The 22,328-nt window shown below is 47.0% G+C and overlaps 1 protein-coding gene across 1 annotated transcript; it reads left to right on the forward strand.

The window, feature by feature from the left end:
• The first annotated feature begins 11,126 nt into the window (after positions 1-11,126).
• LOC124469664 (proline-rich protein 5-like) lies at positions 11,127-21,791 on the forward strand. Its single transcript, XM_047023099.1, is given in 10 exon segments — positions 11,127-11,957; positions 12,674-12,754; positions 16,012-16,060; positions 16,297-16,354; positions 16,951-17,042; positions 17,268-17,408; positions 19,180-19,242; positions 19,244-19,282; positions 19,284-19,320; positions 20,617-21,791. Coding segments are annotated over 10 exon segments (1,512 nt in total). The 5' UTR covers positions 11,127-11,604; the 3' UTR covers positions 21,216-21,791.
• Positions 21,792-22,328: the final 537 nt, after the last annotated feature.

Consider the following 22,328-nt stretch of genomic DNA (forward strand, 5'->3'; position numbering starts at 1 on the left):
GATGTGTGTGATGGCAGGGGGAGGAGTCTCACCGACACAAGGCTGGCCCAGACTAAAGAAGCACTCACAGTGGAGTTACAGTGGACAACACACCTCAACAGTCAAGCATTCTGTCCTCTCTTCTCTCTCTCTTCTCTTTCCCCTGTCCTTGTCCTCTCTCTCTTCCTCTGTCCTCTCTTTCCTTCTCTTTGTTAGTTTATCTTCCTCTCTCTCCCCCCCCCCCCCTCCTCTTCTGTTACCCTCCTTTCTCAGTCTGTCTCTTGTCTTTCTCCACCTGGATCGTTTCCTTCTGCCTTTGACCACTCAGGTCTGCTGTGTCTCTAACCCCCCAGGATATTGTTGATGTTGAGGTAAAGTTCTCGTCCGATCTGGACTGTCACATCTTCAACAGTTACCCCCATCTTCCCAAAACAAACTGTTCATCAACCGCAGAAGCTGGAGGGTCACGTGTCGTAGAGAAGTGGAAGTGGATCTGAAACTCTGAACTACTGAGATCTGACACCAGATTTCCACCCAGTGGTCTGCAGCTAGGCTGCCTGCTACACAAGTAACTCAACTTCAAACAATAGACATTCTTAAGCAAACATTTGTCCTTTTGGGAGTCGCTACAGTACGTTGTTGTGATTTTGGATGTCTATAAAGTATGTCAAGAAATATACAAAACAAACTGAACAAAAGTTTACTTTCATTTCGTTGGCTTTGTAAAATGCTGCTTTGTTGGTTAGATGGAAATGGTTGTCCTCCTTTCCCTTAGAGCCCAGAGCAGCGCTGCATTAGCACGTTAGGTCAAAGGTCAAAGCTGTGAACTTCAACATGATGCCACTTTGCTTTCGTGGCGTTGATTCTAATTGGCTGTCAGAGGTGATGACGAGGTGGATCTGCCCACAGACAGATTTAACTCCCAGTGCTCCTAGTGGGACTGTGTGTGTGGATGATGTAGCTGGTGATCATCCTGCAGTGACGAAGCAGAGCCAGACCGGACAGTTCTCTGTCCAGGTAGCAGTGAGGGAGGAACGTATCCTCACCCAGTGGTGACACAACTGAATAATTCACATTGAGTAGTTTGCCAACGGTTGATTTAACGTTGGGGAAAAATATCGGTTATCTCGTGTTTCCTTGGTTTCCTTTTCGATCTCTTCACTGGACCCCCCCTTTGCTGTAGTCCCCTCGGCCTTCCCTCTGCTGCGCTCCCCTCAGAGAGCTCCCCTCAGAGAGCTCCGGTCAGAGAGCTCCCCTCAGAGAGCTCCCCTCAGAGAGCTCCCCTCAGAGAGCTCCCCTCAGAGAGCTCCGGTCAGAGAGCTCCCCTCAGAGAGCTCCCCTCAGAGAGCTCCGGTCAGAGAGCTCCCCTCAGAGAGCTCCGGTCAGAGAGCTCCGGTCAGAGAGCTCCCCTCAGAGAGCTCCCCTCAGAGAGCTCCGGTCAGAGAGCTCCGGTCAGAGAGCTCCCCTCAGAGAGCTCCCCTCAGAGAGCTCCGGTCAGAGAGCTCCCCTCAGAGAGCTCCGGTCTGAGAGCTCATGTGTCGGTGTCTGTCTCCTGGCTGCTGGTTCCTCTGCTCCTGCATGCTGCCTCAGCACCTCACACACACCTGCTCCACCTACACACACCTGCTCCACCTACACACACCTGCTCCACCTACACACACACCTGCTCCACCTACACACACACACACACCTGCTCCACCTACACACACACTTGCTCCACCTACACACACACCTGCTCCACCTACACACACCTGCTCCACCTACACACACACCTGCTCCACCTACACACACCTGCTCCACCTACACACACCTGCTCCACCTACACACACACACACCTGCTCCACCTACACACACACCTGCTCCACCTACAGGATCACAAACGTGCTCGCTTGCACACACACACAAGATGAAAACAATCTGTTGATTCAGTTACTCAGTTTGAAGTCTTTTGTGTATTTTTTATGCTATTTTGCTCTCTTGTGGGAAGTCATTACAACAGAACAGTGGAGAGTTCTCAGTGCTACTGAGCTGCAATTAAGTTATGTGTGTTCTGGTAAAAAAAAAAAAAAAAAAAATCAGTTCTCATGTTTTGAAACTGTGTCGCTTGATCATTTAGCGACCTCATTCATGTTTTTCCATATGCTATTTAACGTTGTAAAAAATGTTTGGAGAGGAAAAAAATCAATAAAAAAATCAAAGGCAACCAAAAACATGTAGGGAAGTCATTGGCAGTGTTTGCCTGTATGTTTTGCACTAAGTATAGGGTGTCCTAGCATCATATAAAACTGCGCTTTGCGCTCCAATAAAAATGAATTTGTTACCTTATTTGTAAAACTTAATAAACAAAAGTCCTTCAAAATATGAATCGTTCACATTGAATCATGTGCCGTGTTTCAGTATTATTGTAAAACATTTTGGAAAAAGTTTTGATTTAAACAAAATCCTTGGGAATGTTCTATGGACATCCTGCCACTAGGTGGCAGTATATCGTACTGTCTCGGGGGAATCTGGTGGAGTGAGAACGTGGTGGTATTATTAACAGTTTCACATGACACTGTTAATATTTGACCACTTTTAGACACCTATTACCCTGTGCTGTCGTAACCTAGTCACCCAGATCTGTTGTTTGTCCTTCACACAGCCAAAGCATGAGCCCAGCTGAGCTGCATGATAGTTTGTTTGTGGTTGTCAGGAAATCACCAATGCCACATTCAACCTAGAAAGGGAATGTAGTTACACAGTGACCTCCCTTGGTTACAGATCAGCTCAATCTCTCTCTCTATATCTCTCTATGTCTCTCTCTCTCTGTCTCCTCTAATTATTTACTATGTGTGCATTCATTGACTCACACTTGTGGGTGGGGAGGCTCTGGAGCAACACAGAAGAAAACTCCATGCAGACTATTCTAAGAGATACTTAAAGTAAGCCCGTGCAGTTAGCTTGATGGAGGGGGAAGGCCAGTCAACATGTTATGAAGAAGGGGACAGGATATATGCTGTAGAGGAAGGAGAGAAAGGCAGAACTTCTACATCGTGGCTGGTAGAATGGATCTTGGTTTATGGTTTGATTTACAGATCACAGCCCTATTTAATTGCACCTGCAGCGGCCCTGAACCAATCAGGAAGCAGGTTGTTGGCGTGTGCGTGAAAGTTGTTTTTATTATAAGTAGTCATGGATACCATGGAAATTATGAACTGGGACAGTGGAAGAGAAAAGGGGGAGGGAAGGAAGGAAGGAAATCGGGAGGGAGGATGGATGGAGGATCACATTGTAACAGCATTGTACTACATGCTGTCATGCCATGATCTATATCAGCGAGGAAACACTTAGTTGTCAAACTGGCCAGCATGGTCTGGTTATATCAACAAGCTCTGGTTTGAGCTAATACAAAGACTGATTGAAGGGTTGTGAAGTCATGGAAACTCATTGTTTCTCCATACAATTAGGAGCTGTGTGATTGGTCCACTCAGTCACTCATGCTTGTAGCTTAGGTCCAGTGCCTCCTACATGGGGGTAGTCCCCCTGTTAGCAGCAGACTACAGGACAAACAGGATAAGGTTACCTACCCTGCTGGTGTGTCCTGTGTTGGCATAAATGTAGCTGCATGCAGGGTGTCTGTCCTTGGCTGTCCCTTCTCTGTTCCCTGCAGACGTACTCCCTCATTGCTCTTCTGTTGCCAAAATCACAACCTTCTTTCTGCTTGTTTCTCCTCCTTCTCAACTTTCTCTCCCATTACGTTTCTCCTCCTCCTCTCTCCTCTCCTAACCCTCCACCCGCTCTCATCCTCTCTCCTCGCCTAACCCTCTCCTCCTCCTCTCTCCTCTCCTAACCCTCCACCCGCTCTCATCCTCTCTCCTCTCCTAATCCTCTTCTCCTCCTCTCTCCTCTCCTAACCCTCCACCCTCTCTCTTCCTCTCTCCTAACCCTCCACCCTCTCTCCTAACCCTCCACCCTCACTCCTCCTCTCTCCTAACCCTCCACCCTCTCTCCTCCTCTCCTAACCCTAACCCTCTCCTCCTCCTCTCTCCTCTCCTAACCCTCCACCCTCTCTCTTCCTCTCTCCTAACCCTCCACCCTCCACCCTCGCTCCTGCTCCTCTTCTTCTCTTCTTCCCTCCCCTCCTCCTGTCTGTGTACTTCAGGGCATGTCTAAGGCCAGGTTAGAGACAGGGCACAGTCTGAGCTGTGTTGACCCCAATCTGGAGAAGCAGGACATAAATATAGGTTATTTACTTAAGCACCACTTGGAAGGACAGGACGTTCTAACCACCACCCCAAAAAAGGTTGTGAATCCCTCTTAAATGAATGGTGGGTGAATGAAGCACTCTCTCTTTCCCTCCGTCCTTCCCTCCCCCCATCCCTCCCTCCCTCTCTCTGTCTCTGTCAGTCGTGACCAATTAACTGTCTTACTTTTAAGAGGCCTTCTCCCTCTCAGAGAGAGACAGAGGGAGAAGAAAAGAGAGGTCTGATTAGGTCAACGGCACCCACTCGGCCGTGTTGTCATGACAACCACCCACAGCTCTGACCCTGACCCTGAGTCGTGTCTCTCAGACCGTCATCATCATCACACGATGAGGAAGAGGATGGTCCAACTGCCTCTGCTGATATAACAAGCACACACACATAGGACACACACACACACAGAACACACACAAACAGAACACACACACACACAGAACTAAAGGGTATTTCTCACGCATCATCCATCCCACCGTGATGTGTTCCTCTGAAAGCAGATCTGCAGGAATGTGGCCTGGGCTGGCCGGCACTACAACAGGTGGTCTGGGCTGAGGAGAGGAGCTCCCTGCTGCAGCGTGCCCAGCCCACTGCTAAGACACACACACACACACACACACTGTTCATCTGCTTTGGGGATTTTCCTCCACTGGATAACATGAGACTTGTAACAAATGAGGGTCAAACTGAATCTCACAGTATAACAGTGTATCTCTGCCATATGTGTGTGTGTGTTTGTTTATCTGTGTGTGTGTGTGTGTCTTAGCAGCTCTGTTTTGTATACAGACGATAGCCATCAAAGCCCAGCGAACACAGTGGATGGTCTGAAGAGGGAAAACTGACTAATCAGACTCTCCCATCTCCTGTCTCTCTTCCTCTCTCGGTGTGTCTCTCTGTCTCACTCGCCCTGTCTCACTCGCCCTGTCTCACTCACTCTGTCTCACTTACTCTGGCTCACTCACTCCGTCTCACTCTCTCTCACTCACTTTGTCTCACTCTGTCTCACTTTGTCTCACTCTCACTCACTCACTTTGTCTCACTCTGTCTCACTCTGGCGCACTCACTTTGTCTCACTATGTCTCACTCACTCTGTCTCACTCTCACTCACTCACTTTGTCTCACTCTGTCTCACTCTGTCTCACTCAATTTATCTCACTCTGTCTCACTCTCACTCACTCACTTTGTCTCACTCTGTCTCACTCTCACTCACTCACCTTGTCTCACTCTGTCTCACTCACTTTGTCTCACTCACTTTGTCTCACTCTGTCTCACTCTCACTCTCACTCACTTTGTCTCACTCTGTTTCACTCACTTTGTCTCACTCACTTTGTCTCACTCTGTCTCACTCTTTTGCCATCTTTTTTGCCTTCTCTGCATGTTGGCATGCACACGGTTCAATTCCAATTGTAATACGAACAGCAGGATTCCAATAAAATGACTGTCTAATAATACAGTATATGTAAAAACAATGTGTCTACACTACACTTTATATGTCCGTGAAGGCCCTGATAGTAATCAAGATTTGTTTGTGTCTTTTCATCTTGTCATTCCATTTTCCTTTCTATTAGTGTCTGTTTTGAATGGAGACATGGTTCACTCTAATTGTTGTTTGGAAATCCCCACTTAGTCTCTTTCTGTCTGTCTCAGTCTCTGTCTCTCTTTCCCTCTCTCTCTCCCTAACATCCCCATGGCAACAGTCTTGGCAGCCAGGTAGTCTTCATATCATCTTGATGAGCTCTGCTTCTTAGGCCTAGCGTGAAAACAAGGCACATTGCTTCTTTAGAACGAGTGAATATCAAGTCCTGTATTTATATCCTGAGGGTTAGTCCTAAATCCTTTTTAATGTTGTAAATTATTTGTCTACTTTATATTTTATTGTATATTTTTTATTCTAAATCCTCTTAGTATTAGTTAGACGTTGTACCTTTAGTATAGTTAGACCATATATTTACGTTTTAAGATTCCTATATGTTTAATGTATGCACCTTCCTGCCAAAGTACATTTCTTGTCTGTGCAAACTTTCATGGCGAATAAAACCCCTTTTCTGATTCTGATTCTGCCATCTGAGCCCGCAGTCTACTGTCACAGTCAGAGCTGTTGGGATTGCATGCTCCTCACAAGATGCACAACGCAACAGAGAATCTCCCAGACACTCCAGACTCTTTAAGATTGCTTTCTATCTAGTCTGCAATGACAGAATTAGACTATCTCTCTCAGACACACACAACTACACACACACACACTGCATGAACACTCTACCCTGTATCCTTTCATTTCTCTAAGCCTCAGAAGCCTGAGACAGTAACTAAATCTTCACGTCTAATTTCAACAATCCTCTGTCCCGTTTTTAGGATTAGGCGTGTTGACGTGGTGACAGTTTCCATAACGACACCGTAATCCAAACTAGAGAGGAGTGTTAGGGGACAAACTCTCTTCAAGTTCCCGGAAAGTTGAGGGAAGACTGGCCCTGGCCAGGGACAGACTGAACCATCACGGGCATGAATATGGATGAGAGGGCAGACACAATTGGAGCTTAGTCATGCATAAACAAGTTGGGTTTCCGACTTGCAGAACTGGTGCTGTCTTGTTTTATCTGCCTGTCTGTGGTTTTTCTCTGACTATGTTGTGTAGAGTGGATTTTAAGAAGGTGCCGGTGGAATTATGAAATGTAAAGGTTTGTATTTTAGTGTTGCAGCAGCCTTCAACAAAACAAAACAATTGTCATTCATTTTGTGCATGGGTGTGTCGTGTACTTTTGTGTATCTTTCCAGGTGATTTGGTCCATCTGTTTTATGGTCACAAGTTTTATTACCCCAGATACTGAACATCTGGACTTAGACCTTAGTACGTTAGACTGTTGTCTCTGTGTCTTTGCCACATCCAGGAACACTCAGAATGAGGAAGACAAGGTTGTTGTTTGTCAGCACACAACACTTCAGTAACTTGTGCCTTTTTTGCCATGGGGTGTCTGGTGACCAGTAGGAAGTCACCACTTACCAGAGGCAAAGTCCAAGCAGAGCCTATTTGAAGATGTCATGCGGTTTGTAGTGAATAATCATCTTTAAGTTTTGGGGGGGTTATCTTTAGATTAGTTGAGTGCTCAATGAGATAAAAAGTTGCTGATCACGAGAACAGTCAAGGGCTGGCTAAGAGCATCTGTAAAGCCATTCTACAGCACTTATAGTTTAATGTTAAGGCCGTTTATGGCAGTAAAGACATCTTTAGGCAATACAATTTTTGACAGATCATAATGAAATAAATGGCTGTAGAAATTGTGGCGCCGCTTTTGCCTTGGAACCTTGGTGTCTGTTTGGCGCGAGTCCAGAACTTCCTGTGGCGCACCGTTGCTCACTTTACTGCTTCTCTGTTCTCTGATGGGAGGACACAGTAGGCGAAGTGAACACCTACTGTAGTCTACTCTCTCTCTCTCTCTCTCTTTCTCTCTAAGTATCCCCCCCCCTCTCTCTCTTTCTCGAACGCACAAATAAATAATCTTGTAGTCGACACGCAGCGTCTGGCTCACAACCGCACTTCAACCTCCAGACGGCTGTTCCACTCAAGCGATGAAAGGGTCCGTTTTACCTCTTGCGTTCACTAACTTCAAGCGAGACTGACATTTCTGTAAATGTCGATGGTGTTTTGTCCGGACCGAACCGCCCTTGAAGACTGTTGATAGGCTACGTCTCGGTGGCATGTAGAATAACCTGCTACGAACGGAGTGGAGACTAAAAACGGTGGGTAGAAAATTGATGATTAAGGCATTAAACGTGGTCCACATTTTGGCAGGGCGGAGAAAGACCTTTGTTATTATAATAAGTGTTTAAGTTAATTTGAAACGTCTTGACAAATTTATACATTCTACAGCCCACTTTGTCATTCTAATCGATGTAGTGTTTCAATCACTGCCGTTGGTCTAGCCTACCTTTGAGATATGATATAGAAGTGTAGTTGCAGGTTTATAACAACTAGGCGACCACGGTTAGTTCTGTGGTTAAACTAGCAATTAGTGGTCAGTTTGCCGATAAGGCTTCAAGACTTGTCATCGCCTGTCTTTCGTCTTGATCAGTCAACTGTCCTATTGAAACTCCAGACTTATCCGTTCTTAATGCACTACTAAAGATAATTCCCATAATGAAAGTGTGCTTTGGTGAATGTAGTCTCTAACACTTGATCTATATTTACATGTACCACTAATTAGGAAAGCAGATTCTTTCCACAGCATGGATGTAACTTTACGCTTCTGGGTGCGCGACACATTTCCATCAGCAGATGGCGCCAAAGTTCAATGACCGCTCGAGGCGACTGGTGGAGCTTTGTCAGGGATGAGTTCTTACCTGGCATTGTGTGTGTGTGTGTGTGTGTGTGTGTGTGTGTGTGTGTGTGTGTGTGTATGTGTGTGTGTGTGTGTGAGAGAGGGTCGTTTGTATGTTTGTGTGGGCACTTTTACCGGCTGTTTACAGTTGTAGCTGGCTGAAGTGTGGGTAAACAAATGTTGGAACACCAGGGGATAGAGAGAGAGAGAGGCTGAGTTGATGAAAAAGAGAGAGATGAAGAGAAAGAGGGATCAGAAATGGGGATCTGACAGGATCTGGTTATTTTGTGCTGATGTGTATTTTATTCTGCTGGCTCCACCCTATGGTGTCACTTCAGGACTTCCTGTCAAAACGAGAGACTTCCTGGAGAGAAGGAAAGAGGGGTGCAGGTCCACACAGGACCAAGGTTTCACTATGTGAAATGTACTGGCCCAGTCTTTAGCTTTGTAGGCTAACCTAGGTGCCCTGCAGTTCATCCAGGTTCAAATCCTGTTAAATCACAGGGCCTCTGAGACTATGGCCATGAAAGTGAGATTTTCTGAATTGTATCTGGTGTCAACCTGTTGTTCTGATTGGATGTCTGTTGGTAGGTGAGGTTCAGTCAGCATCTAGGCTCCACCCCCTGCCCTGGCATGGAAGGAAATGATCATCCATTTAGAAGGTGAGATACAACCACACACACACACACACACACACTGCCATTTACAAGCCCCTATGCACTAGTCGCTATGTACACAATTTTTCTGCATCGAGAACTCTGTTGTAACATTTCAGTGGGAGGAAAAACAAAACATGACACAGATGTGGTGTTTATGAAAGGGTTTTGAGGACACAAGGTGAAACAAACACAGCCTCTTACGACCACACCTGTGTTTACCGCCAACGGTGAGGTTCTGCAGTACTCTTGAGATCAGTGAGGTCTTGAGATCAGTGAGCTAACGCAGTCGTCTCAGCAGTTTAAATCATTTATTAAGGCAGGCAACGCACGACTGTGGAGCGAGTTTGGGGAGATGAAGAAAATAATTAGTGGAAGTGACATGACAAACCTATCTTTAGAGAGATAACCAGAAGAAGGTGTGTTTATTTGAGAGATAACCAGAAGAAGGTGTGTTTATTTGAGAGATAACCAGAAGAAGGTGTGTTTATTTGAGAGATAACCAGAAGAAGATGAGTTTATTTGAGAGATAACCAGAAGAAGGTGTGTTTATTTGAGAGATAACCAGAAGAAGGTGTGTTTATTTGAGAGATAACCAGAAGAAGGTGTGTTTATTTGAGAGATAACCAGAAGAAGGTGTGTTTATTTGAGAGATAACCAGAAGAAGGTGTGTCTAATGAGAGGGAGCAATGATGCTCCAGAATGTTCTCCTTGACCCCCTAGCTTTCGCAGTGTATGTGTGTGTGTGTGTGTATGTGTGTGGGTGCCCACGTTACAGATCCCAAACATGCCAACAACAGTGACCTCATTCTGAAGCTCTTCTGAGGTATGTCATTGTGTCACTGTAACTGGGCCAGCAGCCATGGTCACTACACCAGACCCTATCTCTGATGAACAGGGAAACCCAGGCCTCAGTATAACACAACTCACTGAACTGTTGCTGACCCACATCTCAACCCCTCCAGTGTAGCCCTGGATGTCTGTCTTGTCCCAGGGCCCCCAGTCTAGCCCTCTGGGCCTAGCACCCAGGCCGACGCAGCCTAGCCCTAGACACCTCATTTAGACACACAGGGAGAGAGAGAAAAGCTGTGTGCCACCTTTCAGTCGCTGTCCCATGCCAGCTCCAGCTGAAGAGAGACATTGTTTGGCAACTCTCTCACAGGGTCAAGGCTGGTGATGGCTGGCTGAGGAGGGGGGGGGGGGTGAAGTGGATGAGGGGGAGGGAGAGGAAAAGATGGAGGGAGGGAGGGGGCAAGAGAAAGGGAGGGAGGGGGCAAGAGGGAGGGAGGGAAGGAGGGAGGGAGGGAGGGACAGCAGAAAAGAGGGCGTGCGTGATAAGAACCTCGGCAGGCGAGCGGGCCTATCTCTCTCCTCCTCTTCAATCCAGCCGTTCATCCCTTCATCTCTGTTAACCCAACCCTGTCTGTCCATCGCTGTCCCTACTGTGATCACAGAGCTGAACCTAACCCTGTCTGTCCATATCTGTCCCTACTGTGATCACAGAACTACTGAAGATTCACTGTTACTGGATCCTGGAGGGAAGTGCCATGTCGATCACATTCTTCCTTTCCCTCCCACACACACACACACACACACACACACAAATGAATCTAGTTCAGTTCCTCTTACCCTGAATGCTTTCAGACACACACACACAAGTACACACACACACACACAATTGAATCTAGTTCAGTTCCTCTTACCCTGAATGCTTTCAGACACACACACAAGCACACACACACACACACAGCCCCTTGTCTGACAGACACGTTAGCGTAATGAAAGAGACAGGAAAGAGCCCTTGTAACCTTTCTCTTCCTCTTGTTCTTTGCTGAACAAACTCTCCAGATCTTCTCCCACTACAAGTTACACTAACATGTATCTGAATGCCCCAGAGGCCGGTTAGTGCTGTTAATGTGTGTTGTTAATGTGTGTTGTTAATGTGTGTTGTTAATGTGTGTTGTTAATGTGTGTTGTTAATGTGTAGTGTGAGTCAGTTCAGCTGAATGGGATTTAGTGATTCTATCATCCTCTCCTTTTCTCCTCAGCCTGTATGTACCAAGCTTGTGTGTGTGTGGGTATGTGGGTACATTAGCTTTAGGGTGTCTTGTGTGTGGAAGGAAACAGTGCAGCAAAAGAAAGATTGAGAGAAAGAGAGAGAGAGAGACAGAGAGAGAGAGAGAGAGAGAGAGAGAGAGAGAGAGAGAGAGAGAGAGGATGTGTGCTGAGGTCTAGCAGCAGGGATGAGTTGGTTTGTCAAGCAAGAAAGAACAATATCAGGTCACATGACTCCTCCCTGCCAATAAGAAAGCAGGGGAGAGGGAGAGAGAGAGAGGGAGAGAGAGAGGGGAGGGAGAGAGAGAGAGGGAGAGAAAGTGAAAGAGAAGCAGAAAGTGAGGAGAAGACTAGCTTGCAGCTTGGATGCTTTTGTCTCCCTTTATTTCCCTGCATCTCTCCTCTTCTCTCTATTTAGTGCTAGGTCGTTTTGTTCTCCCTCTCTCTCTGTCTCTCTCTGTCTCTCTCTGTCTCTCTCTCTCTATCTCTCTCTCCCTGTCTCCCTCTCTCCCTGTCTCCCTGTCTCCCTCCATTCCTCTGCGTGGGCCGGCTGGCTCTCTGGCTGGTGTGTGTGTCGTGCTGACCATGAGGACTCTCCACAGGTTGAAGTTGATGAGTTCGACCAGTCTGAGTGACCTGGGGAAGAGTGAGAAGGCTGCAGCCTTGGAGGAGCGGGCCACACAGCACAGGAGGCCTGGGGCCAACGCCACCTGGAACAGGTACAGGCAGACGCTCTCTCTCTCTCTCTGTGTGTGTGTGTGTGTGTGGAGGGGTGGGGGCTGCAGGAACTGTGTTCAGGCAGTGTTCAGGTTAGTGGGCTTGGCTCTGCTGGGTGGAGGGGATGATACAATACCTAACCCTACCCCACCTAGATGGATAGATGGATTGGTAGGATCATTTGTGCATCGGTTCTGTGTACATGCATGTGTGAGTGTGTGTGTGTGTGTATCTGTATGTGTATAAAAACAGGCTATATTTGTCTCCTCGCAACATTTGTGAATGATTTATAGAGTGTGTTTCTATGTTCGTTTTTGAGTTGGAATCTGAGTGTGTGTTGCTGGGGGTCCAGTTCTCCAGGTGATTCCGAGGCTTGTTTGGCATTTCCTTTGAAATGTTCCAGAACACTGCTCTGAAGTGACAGAGACTTGCTCTCTCACTTCAGGGGTAGGGGATAGTACTGGTTAGGTCCGATAAACCACTTAGTCACTCCACAAGCGCTGTGGCTGAAGACAGACAGGATAGGAGAATAGAGGGTGGACGAAGTACTGGAGACATGAATGAATGCACGGATGGATGCACTGATGGATGTTTGCATGTAAGAGAGATTATGTCATCACATGCATCTCTCTCCTCCTGTGTGTGCTTGTGTGTGTGTGTATGTGTGTGTATGTGTGTGTGTGTGTGTGTGTGTGTGTATGTGTGTGTGTGTGTGTAGCATCCACAATGCCGTGATATCCGTATTCCAGAGGAAAGACCTGGGAGAGAATGAGCTTTTCATCCTCAATGAGGGAGTCCGGTAAGAACCCCTAATCTGTGACCTCTGACCTCTCAACTGTCCGGGACATTCTCTAGGTCTCTTTACACTTTGTCATACCAGCACATCATCATAAGATTAGCATCTAACACAGCATGATGTTTGGTTCATCCCCTGCGTTGGAGGGGATGTACGGCAAGATAGATCTGCCGAAGTTACTCTCCCCTATCTGGCTTTCTGCTCTATCTGCTCTAGGTCTTTAGACCTCGAGGACACACTCAGAGCCTGATTTAGTAACATTGCGACCGCAGCTTAATCTGCGCCTTTGTCCAACCGCCAATAGCGCACGGTGTATTTCCGCATTCTGAGTGGTATTTATCAAACCAGATCTTCGTCGGGCAATCAGCGCCTTACTCCGCCCTTTAGTGTTAATTAGCGCGCCGTTAAATGCTGGGAGAAATCGCTATCTTACGCCTGAAACGGGCGCAATCCTGTTAGTAAATGAGGCTCTGACTGTGGAAAGGTTATGGAGGCCAGTCAATATTTAGTTAGTTTGTTTTAGTCTTCATAAACATTTAGGGAAACCCACTGCTGTGGTGTAGATAGGCCCTATCTCTCTCTCACTCGCTCGCTCTCTATCTTATCTCTTTTTTTACCTTTCTCTCCTGCTGCAAAGCAATTCATTGCACGTCAAAATTACATGTACAGTCAATGCAAACACGCAAATAATTTGCTTTGCGTTTGGTCTAAACACCACACTTTCGCTCCTGCTCTCTCTCTCTGTCTATGTTTCTACTTCTAAGTTTCTCTCTCTGTCTCTTTGTTTCTCTTTATTAGTTTCTTCTTTCTTCTCTCAGTTTCTAGTTCAGATAACCATATCATCTGGTTCTCTGATCTCATTGAACAGGAAGTGGACGGTGTCTGGCTTCCTGTTTAAGGTGTGATAAGTAACAGCAGATTGGAGTGGAAAAATTAAAAATGAAACCCCTCTCTCTCTCTTCTACGTCCGTGCGCGCACACACGCGCACACACACCGACACATTGTGTGTATCTCTGGTCAACTATGTTCTGTCCACTGCTATACAGTGTAGATGTGGACACTGCAGAAGTTTCATTTCCTCTCATCCAGCCCTTGCAAACAGACTGATACAACACAACACACAGTACCAGAAGGAGTGGCAGGTGGAATGTCTTTAGCTCTCTCTTTCTCTCTCTTTCTTTCTCTATAAATCTCTCATTCTATATGTTTCTCTATCTTTCTCTATAACTATAAATATCTCTCTCTATATAAATCTCTAACTCTCTATGTCTCTCTATCTTTCTCTATCCATGTAAATGTCTCTCGTTCTCCATATATAAATACCTCTTTTTCTATATACAGTGCCCTCCAAAAGTATTGGAACAGTGAGGCCAATTCCTTTATTTTTGCTGTAGACTGAAAACATTTGGGCTTGACATCAAACGATGAATGTGAAACCAGAGATCAACGTTTCAGCTTTTATTTCCAGGTATTTACATCAGGATCTGATGCACAAATTAGAAAATATCACCTTTTTGTTCGAACCCACCCATTTGTCACGTGAGCAAAAGTATTGGAACATGTGACTGACAGGTGTATTTTGTTGCCCAGGTGTGTCCTATTACATACATTATTCAATCAATAAATACCACTGAATGTCTACACTCAGGTTCAGATTGGGTAAGATAGGTTTTGTCTATGCAGACTGTATTCAGAGGTGAAAACAACATGAAAACCAGAGCGCTGTCTTTGGGTGAAAAACAAGCAATTGTGAGTCTTAGAGAAGATGGAAAATCAATCAGAGCCATTGCAGAAACATTGGCCATAGCCAGTACAACCATTTGGAATGTCCTGAAGAAGAAGAAAACTACTGGTGTACTAAGTAACAGACGTCGAACAGGTAGACCAAGGAAAACATCAGCAGTTGATGACAGAAACATTGTGAGAGCTGTAAAGAAAGACCCTAAAACAACTGTTAGTGAGATCAGCAACAACCTCCAGATGGCAGGAGTGAAGGTATCACTATCTACTGTTCGCAGAAGACTTCATGAACAAAGGTACAAGGGCTACACCAGAAGATGCAAACCACTCATTAGCAAGAAGAATAGGAAGGCCAGGCTGGAATTTGCCAAAAAGTACAGAGATGAACCTCAAAAATTCTGGGACAAAGTTTTATGGACTGATGAGACAAAGATTAACTTTTACCAAAGTGATGGAAAGGCTAAAGTTTGGAGAAAGAAAGGAACTGCTCATGATCCCAAACACACAAGCTCATCTGTGAAACACGGTGGAGGTAATGTCATGGCTTGGGCTTGCATGGCTTCTTCTGGGACGGGCTCATTAATCTTCATTGAGGATGTAACACATGATGGCAGCAGCAAAATGAACTCGGAAGTCTACAGAAACATTTTGTCTGCCAATTTAAGGAAAGATGCAACCAAACTGATTGGCAGAGCCTTCATCATGCAGCAAGATAACGACCCAAAACACACTGCCAAAACAACAAAGGAGTTCATCAGGGGCAAGAAATGGAAGGTATTAGACTGGCCAAGTCAATCTCCAGACTTAAACCCTATAGAGCATGCATTTTACCTGCTTAAGAGGAGACTGAAGGGAGGAACCCCACAAAACAAACAACAACTGAAAGAGGCTGCAGTGAAAGCCTGGGAAAGCATCAAAAAGGAAGAATGCAAAAGTTTGGTGACGTCAATGGGTCACAGACTTGCTGCAGTTATTGAAAGCAAAGGATTTGCAACTAAATATTAAGTCTTATTCACTTAAATATGTTTTAAGTATATCTGTTCCAATACTTTTGATCACATGACAAATGGGTGGATTCAAACAAAATGTGATATTTTCTTAGTTGTGCATCAGATCCTGATGTAAATACCTGGAAATAAAAGCTGAAACGTTGATCTCTGGTCTCACGTTCATTATTTGATGTCAAGCCCAAATGTTTTCAGTCTACAGCAAAAATAAAGGAATTCGCCTCACTGTTCCAATACTTTTGGAGGGCACTGTATGTCTCTTTTTTCTTCATAAATATTTATCTTTCTCTCTATATAAACAATATATATATATGTCTTCTCTCCTTGTCTCTCTCTCTATACTGTCTGTTTCTCTGTCTCATGTCTCTATACTGTCTGTTTCTCCGTCTCTATTTACTGTCTGTCTCTCTGTCTCTCTCTATATACTGTCTGTTTCTCTGTCTCTCTTTATTTACTGTCTGTCTCTCTGTCTCTCTCTAAATACTGTCTGTTTCTCTGTCTCTCTGTCTCAGGCAGCTGTTAAAGACCGAGCTGGGCTCCTTCTTCACTGAATACCTCCAGGTAGGACGGACCCCCATCTCTACCTCTACCTCAGTTCACAGTAAAGCCTGCTTTAAGCTCTACAATTACTTGGTACTCCCAACCCTAATGCACACTGTCAGGTGAAATGTGTAGATGACCTTGTGGTGTCATGTGACCTTGTGGTGTCATGTGACATAGTGGTGATAGTTTAATAGTCTGTGATGTTCAGTAACAAGCCGTGATGAGTCATGGTTGTGTGTTTTTTGTTTCTGCAGAACCAGCTTCTCACAAAGGGGATGGTCATACTGAGAGATAAACTACGCTTCTATGAAGGTGGGTGTGATCTGATAGTGGCAGGAGAACAGATGTGGTCCAAACAGAGGGTTTACCTCCGCTTTGTGTGGTCTTAAAATCAATGTTTCTCATGTATTGTGAAGTGGTGAGCGCACCTTAACCACAGGGCAGACACACACGCATCTAGGCTCAGGTGCTGTCGTCACAGGGACCAAACAGGAAGTGACACGTACGGTTTCCCAGCTTTATCTGGCTACAAGCCTGCGTGTGATGATAAAGCTGCAGGTGTCTAGTACCCGAGAAATATGACACAATGTCTCTCTCTGCATGTGAAGTAGCTCAGGTCAAGGATGAATAATTAACAATGCAGAAATGAACCATTTGTTGATGCAAATGTCCCCTGACCATTCACAATAATGCAATAATTTAGCCTTATCTGATTCTATGTCCATTGCTGCACACACACACACACACACACACATAGAGAATCATTAGTCTCTTACAACAGGTTAGACCAAACCTTGCAACAGTCAGTCTAGGATCACTGGTGATTCTGAAAGAACGACCTTAATGTTAACATGTTGTTGAGGCTGAAGGTTTTGGTTGGTTGTGGTGGTGTCCCTGGGTGTGCGTAGGGCAGAAGCTGCTGGACTCCTTGGCTGAGACCTGGGACTTCTTCTTCTGTGACGTGCTGTCCATGCTGCAGGCTATCTTCTACCCTGTCCAGGTACAGCCAGGACGATCCGCTCACCTCCCTCTCTCCCCTTGGTATCTGCCCCAGCTGCTTCCATACACTCTGTTGTACCACAGTTCAAATCCTACTGTGTTACAGCCTTGTAGATAAGGCTGTGGTTTGTATCAACCCAAAATAAATGTATGTGCGTGTGGATGTGCATGTGTGTGTGTGTGTGTGTGTGTGTGTGTGTGTGTGTGTGCGCGTGTGTGTGTCCAGGGGAAGGAACCCTCCGTGAGGCAGCTAGCTCTTCTTCACTTCAGGAACATCATCACTCTAAACCTCAAGTTGGAGGACTCTCTGTCCCGACCCCGCGCTCGCATCCCCCCCTCCATCATCCAGATGCTCCTCATACTGCAGGTACACACACACACACACACTCACACACCCACACACACATACACACTCTCTCTTTCTCTTGACCGCACGACAGGAAGTGAAGAATAGTGAGCATGCGGTGCTGCTCTGAGGAGAGGGATCTCACAGGAAACGGTCTACACCGTGTGAAGTCCAAATGTAATGTTCTTCCCATGACCGCAGATGACTTGTGTGTGCGTGTGTGTGCATGTGTGTGTGTACTAGAGTATGTGTGTGTTTGGAGTCAGATTTACAGTACTGTATGTGTAAAACCAGGGTTTTGTTTTGTTTAACGGCACATCTCAAACAGTGAGGCTGGGGCCAGTGAGGCTGTGGATTGGTGTAGTGGCGGGGGGTAGTAGAGGTAGAGGCTGGACTGCAACAGAGAGAGATTGAGAGGGGCTCTGTAGCTGACATCCTTTCTGTGACTCAGTGACCCAGTTCTGTTGAAGAAGAAGTGCTGGTGATGAACTGGGGCAGCAGGACGCAAGACCAGAACCATCAGAGAGAGAGAGAGAGAGAGAGAGAGAGAGAGAGAGAGAGAGAGAGAGAGAGAGAGAGAGAGAGAGAGAGAGAGAGAGAGAGAGAGAGAGAGAGAGAGAGAGAGAGAGAGAGAGAGAGAGAGAGAGAGAGAGAGAGAGAGGAGAGAGAGAGAGAGAGGAGAGAGAGAGAGAGAGAGAGAGAGAGAGAGAGAGAGAGAGAGAGAGAGAGAGAGAGAGAGAGAGAGAGAGAGAGAGAGAGAGAGAGAGAGAGAGAGAGAGAGAGAGAGAGAGAGAGATTGGGTTTATTGTGGTTAGTGTGTGTGTGCGTGCGTGAGGGAGACAGATAGTGTATTACACAGTGCAAAGAAGCCAGATATTAAACCGTAACAACCACACTGCTCCTGCCAGGCTATGCTAGCATGCTAGCGCTAGCATTAATCTTGTTAGCTTCGCTAGCAGGACATTTTGTTCCCTGGCTGCCCAGGTACTCTAAATATAACATCCTGCTTCATTGTGTGTGTGTTGGAGGGGGGATGGGGGGGGGGGGGGGGGTCAGTGTCACTATGGCTCATGTCAACCCCCCCCCCCCTTTCCTCCTGATGGACCAGGTAGCCATTTTGATCCTGCCAGGGGTTGTGCAAATGCTGGGTCAGACTGGCAATTCATCAAAAGGTTGCCGGGAATCGACCGGCAACCTTTTGATGAATTGCCCGATTCCCTAACCACTCAGCCATCTGACCTCTTTCTCTGCCTCTGATCTCCTCTACTCCTGTTCTTTCTTCCTTTCCTCCATCTCTCCCTCTATTCACAATCCTCCCCCTTCTTTCTCCCTCCCAGCAGACTCCACACGTTCATCTCTCTGGGGTCAGATGACCAATCAGGTTTCAATCTCTGATTCTGTGTTTGATCAGATGTGTGGTCATGTGGTCGTCTTCATGTATATGAGTCAAAGCAAAGCAATGTGATCACGGAGACACACTGTGATGTGACTGGCTTCTTCACCACACACAGATTAAACTCATTTCCAACATCTGATACTATCCCAGCGCCATCTGCTGGACAGATGGCAGAGACTCCCTTAAAAAAAAAAAATAAAATGTTAAGTGTTGCCATGTGGGGAATGTGTGTGTCCGTGTGTGTGTGTGTGTGTGTGTGTGTGTGTGTGTGTGTGATGGATGTGTGATGCGTGTATGTGTGATGCATGCATGTGTGTCTGTGTATGTCCGTGTATGTGATGAATGTGTGATGCGTGTGTGTAATGCATGTGCGTGTGTGTGTGTGTGTGTCCGCAGGGGGTCCATGAGTCTAAAGGGGTGAGTGAGGACTACCTTCGTCTGGAGGGTCTTCTACAGAAGGGTGGTGTCTCCGTACCTGGGCACCCACGGCTTGTTCTCCCCCCGACGGCTCCAACAGCCACTGCTCCTGTGTGCTGGGTCAGTACCACCACAGTCCCAGAGCCACACCCTGGAAAGATCTGCTGTACCTGGGACACTAGTCACAGTGGAGGGAGAAATAGATCACATTGTGTAAAGAAAGTGTAAATCACGCGTCTAACTCTGTCCTCTTCTCTCCAATCTCCATTCCACATCCCCCCATCCCCCCATTCCTCGACCCCATCACCCCTCCACCCCTCCACCCCTCCACCCCATCACCCCATCACCCCTCTACCCCATCACCCCTCTACCCCATCACCCCCTCCACCCCATCACCCCATCACCCCTCTACCCCATCACCCCATCACCCCATCACCCCTCTACCCCCATCACCCCTCTACCCCCATCACCCCTCCACCCCATCACCCCTCCACCCCATCACCCCTACACCCCATCACCCCTCTACCCCATCACCCCTCTACCCCATCACCCCTCCACCCCATCACCCCATCACCCCTCTACCCCATCACCCCTCCACCCCATCACCCTACACCCCATCACCCCTACACCCCATCACCCCTCTACCCCATCACCCCTCTACCCCATCACCCCTCCAACCCATCACCCCATCACCCCTCCACCCCATCACCCCTCCACCCCATCACCCCTCCACCCCATCACCCCTCTACCCCATCACCCCTACACCCCATCACCCCTCTACCCCATCACCCCCTCTACCCCATCACCCCATCACCCCATCACCCCATCACCCCTCCACCCCATCACCCCTCTACCCCATCACCCCATCACCCCTCCATCCCATCACCCCTCCACCCCATCACCCCATCACCCCATCACCCCTCTACCCCATCACCCCATCACCCCTCTACCCCATCACCCCTCTACCCCATCACCCCTCCACCCCATCACCCCTCTACCCCATCACCCCTCCATCCCATCACCCCTCCACCCCATCACCCCATCACCCCTCCACCCCATCACCCCTCCACTCCATCACCCCATCACCCCTCCACCCCATCACCCCTCTACCCCATCACCCCTCTACCCCATCACCCCTCCATCCCATCACCCCTCCATCCCATCACCCCTCTACCCCATCACCCCTCTACCCCATCACCCCTCCACCCCATCACCCCTCCACCCCATCACCCCTACACCCCATCACCCCTCCACCCCATCACCCCTCCACCCCATCACCCCTACACCTCATCACCCCTACACCTCATCACCCCTCTACCCCATCACCCCTACACCCCATCACCCCTCTACCCCATCACCCCATCACCCCTCCATCCCATCACCCCTCCACCCCATCACCCCTCCACCCCTCCCCAGAGAAGCGTCTTCAGAAGCGTTGGCCAAGGCCCGGCGACCCCCCCACCAAGAACCCGGTGGTCCGGTCCCAGAGCTACAACATCCCCATGCTGACGCCTGTGGTGGAGTACGACCCCGAGGCCTCCTCCACCGGCAGCATGGGCATCCGCCGCCACTCCGTCTGCGAGATGACTTCCTGTCAGGAGGAGCAGAGCTCCATATCCGACACCACCAGCTCCTCCCAGGTCTCCACGGCGTCGCTGGCCCAGCCGGGAAGCCCCTCCCTGGGGCAAGATCCAAGCCTGACAAGGGGGATCCTGGAGGGACCACAGCTTCAAATCCAGCTCCAGCCCCGATCACATTCCCCCTCAATCTTCCCCACGCACTCCCCAGGAGGGCTACTGCAAGCTGGGGAGCTGCTGGTGTCTCTGACCACCCCTCCCACCCTTCTCCAAGACACCTCCTTGGAGGCCAGCAGCTCATCCAGCCCAGAGACTGTGGTGGACCAGCTGCTGGAGTCCATGGACTCAGACCCAGATGGCATCTTCATAGACTTCCCATCTACCTGTTCTGGGTCTTCCTCTTACAGCAGGGAAAATGACCAGCAGAGTGTAGTATAAGGAAACAAGGGCATACAGACACATGTGTACTGTAGATATATGGATACCTTATACACACACACACACACACACTATACACACTTTTCTTAAGTAGATTTTTCAAAGAATCTACCCTCCTGGGGTATTGGGATTATTGGGAACTACACTTTTTGTGTTTAAGGAACTTCTGTTTCTAGTTGATCTCTACCTCTCTGTTGGCTTTTGGATGCTCTTGAGATGCCTAAAGATGCTATTTTGCTGAATTCATACTGAATACCAGTGTATTCACATACAGTACTGTTTTTTCTCAACTAATCTTTTACCTTTTTGATGGATAATCCCCTTTTTCAATGTATGGGACTGTTTCAATTTAGCGCATAGTTGGATGATATCCATATCAAAGATGTTAAGTGTGTGTGTTCAGTTATGAAGACCGTGTAAACATGACCCATGAAAGCAATCTATCACGGCAGACTTTTTAGTAAATCGGTTTATTTTCTAAAGGGATGATATTTTGTTGATCTTGCACCTCTTTTTACAAATCTTTTTCTATACAGATGGTCGAAATTGTGTTTTAATTAAATTGTAGTCGAACAACCTTTAGTCCGTTAAAATGTTTTCATTATGCTTCCAGAATGCCGTAAATAGTTCAATTCAGAGCCATTTCTCTCTGGTTCAATTGATAAAGATACATTTAATAAGGATCTAAATGGATGCCAAAACCATCCGGCAATCAGAATAGACCTTTTCCGATACTCCAATTTATATTTTTTGTAACTCGGTGTCAATTTGAGCTAGTATGTAGGCATAGCCATGTAAAGTTTAGCGCGTAAACGGAAAAATCCTTCTTATTATTCTTTTGGAGAATACCAAATAGGCTATACAAATGTATTTACTGAGCAAGAAATGGATTGTTGCTAAATATTTTTTTATCAATATATTTTTCTGTGATCCAAATCTTCCATTGCTCGATCTGGAATGACACAAATATAACGCAATACTTAATTTGCTTTTAGTAAACTTGTTGAAAAGCTTAGCTTCGTGTGGCGAACTCTTGTTACGAAGTTGTGTCCAGCAGAGGACGCACGCACCAAAGTATTTACATGCATAAAGAGCGCCTATTTTTTAAATGAC

The sequence above is a fragment of the Hypomesus transpacificus genome, chromosome 7, assembly GCF_021917145.1.
Source record: "Hypomesus transpacificus isolate Combined female chromosome 7, fHypTra1, whole genome shotgun sequence".
In the NCBI taxonomy this organism is placed as follows: Eukaryota; Metazoa; Chordata; class Actinopteri; order Osmeriformes; family Osmeridae; genus Hypomesus; species Hypomesus transpacificus.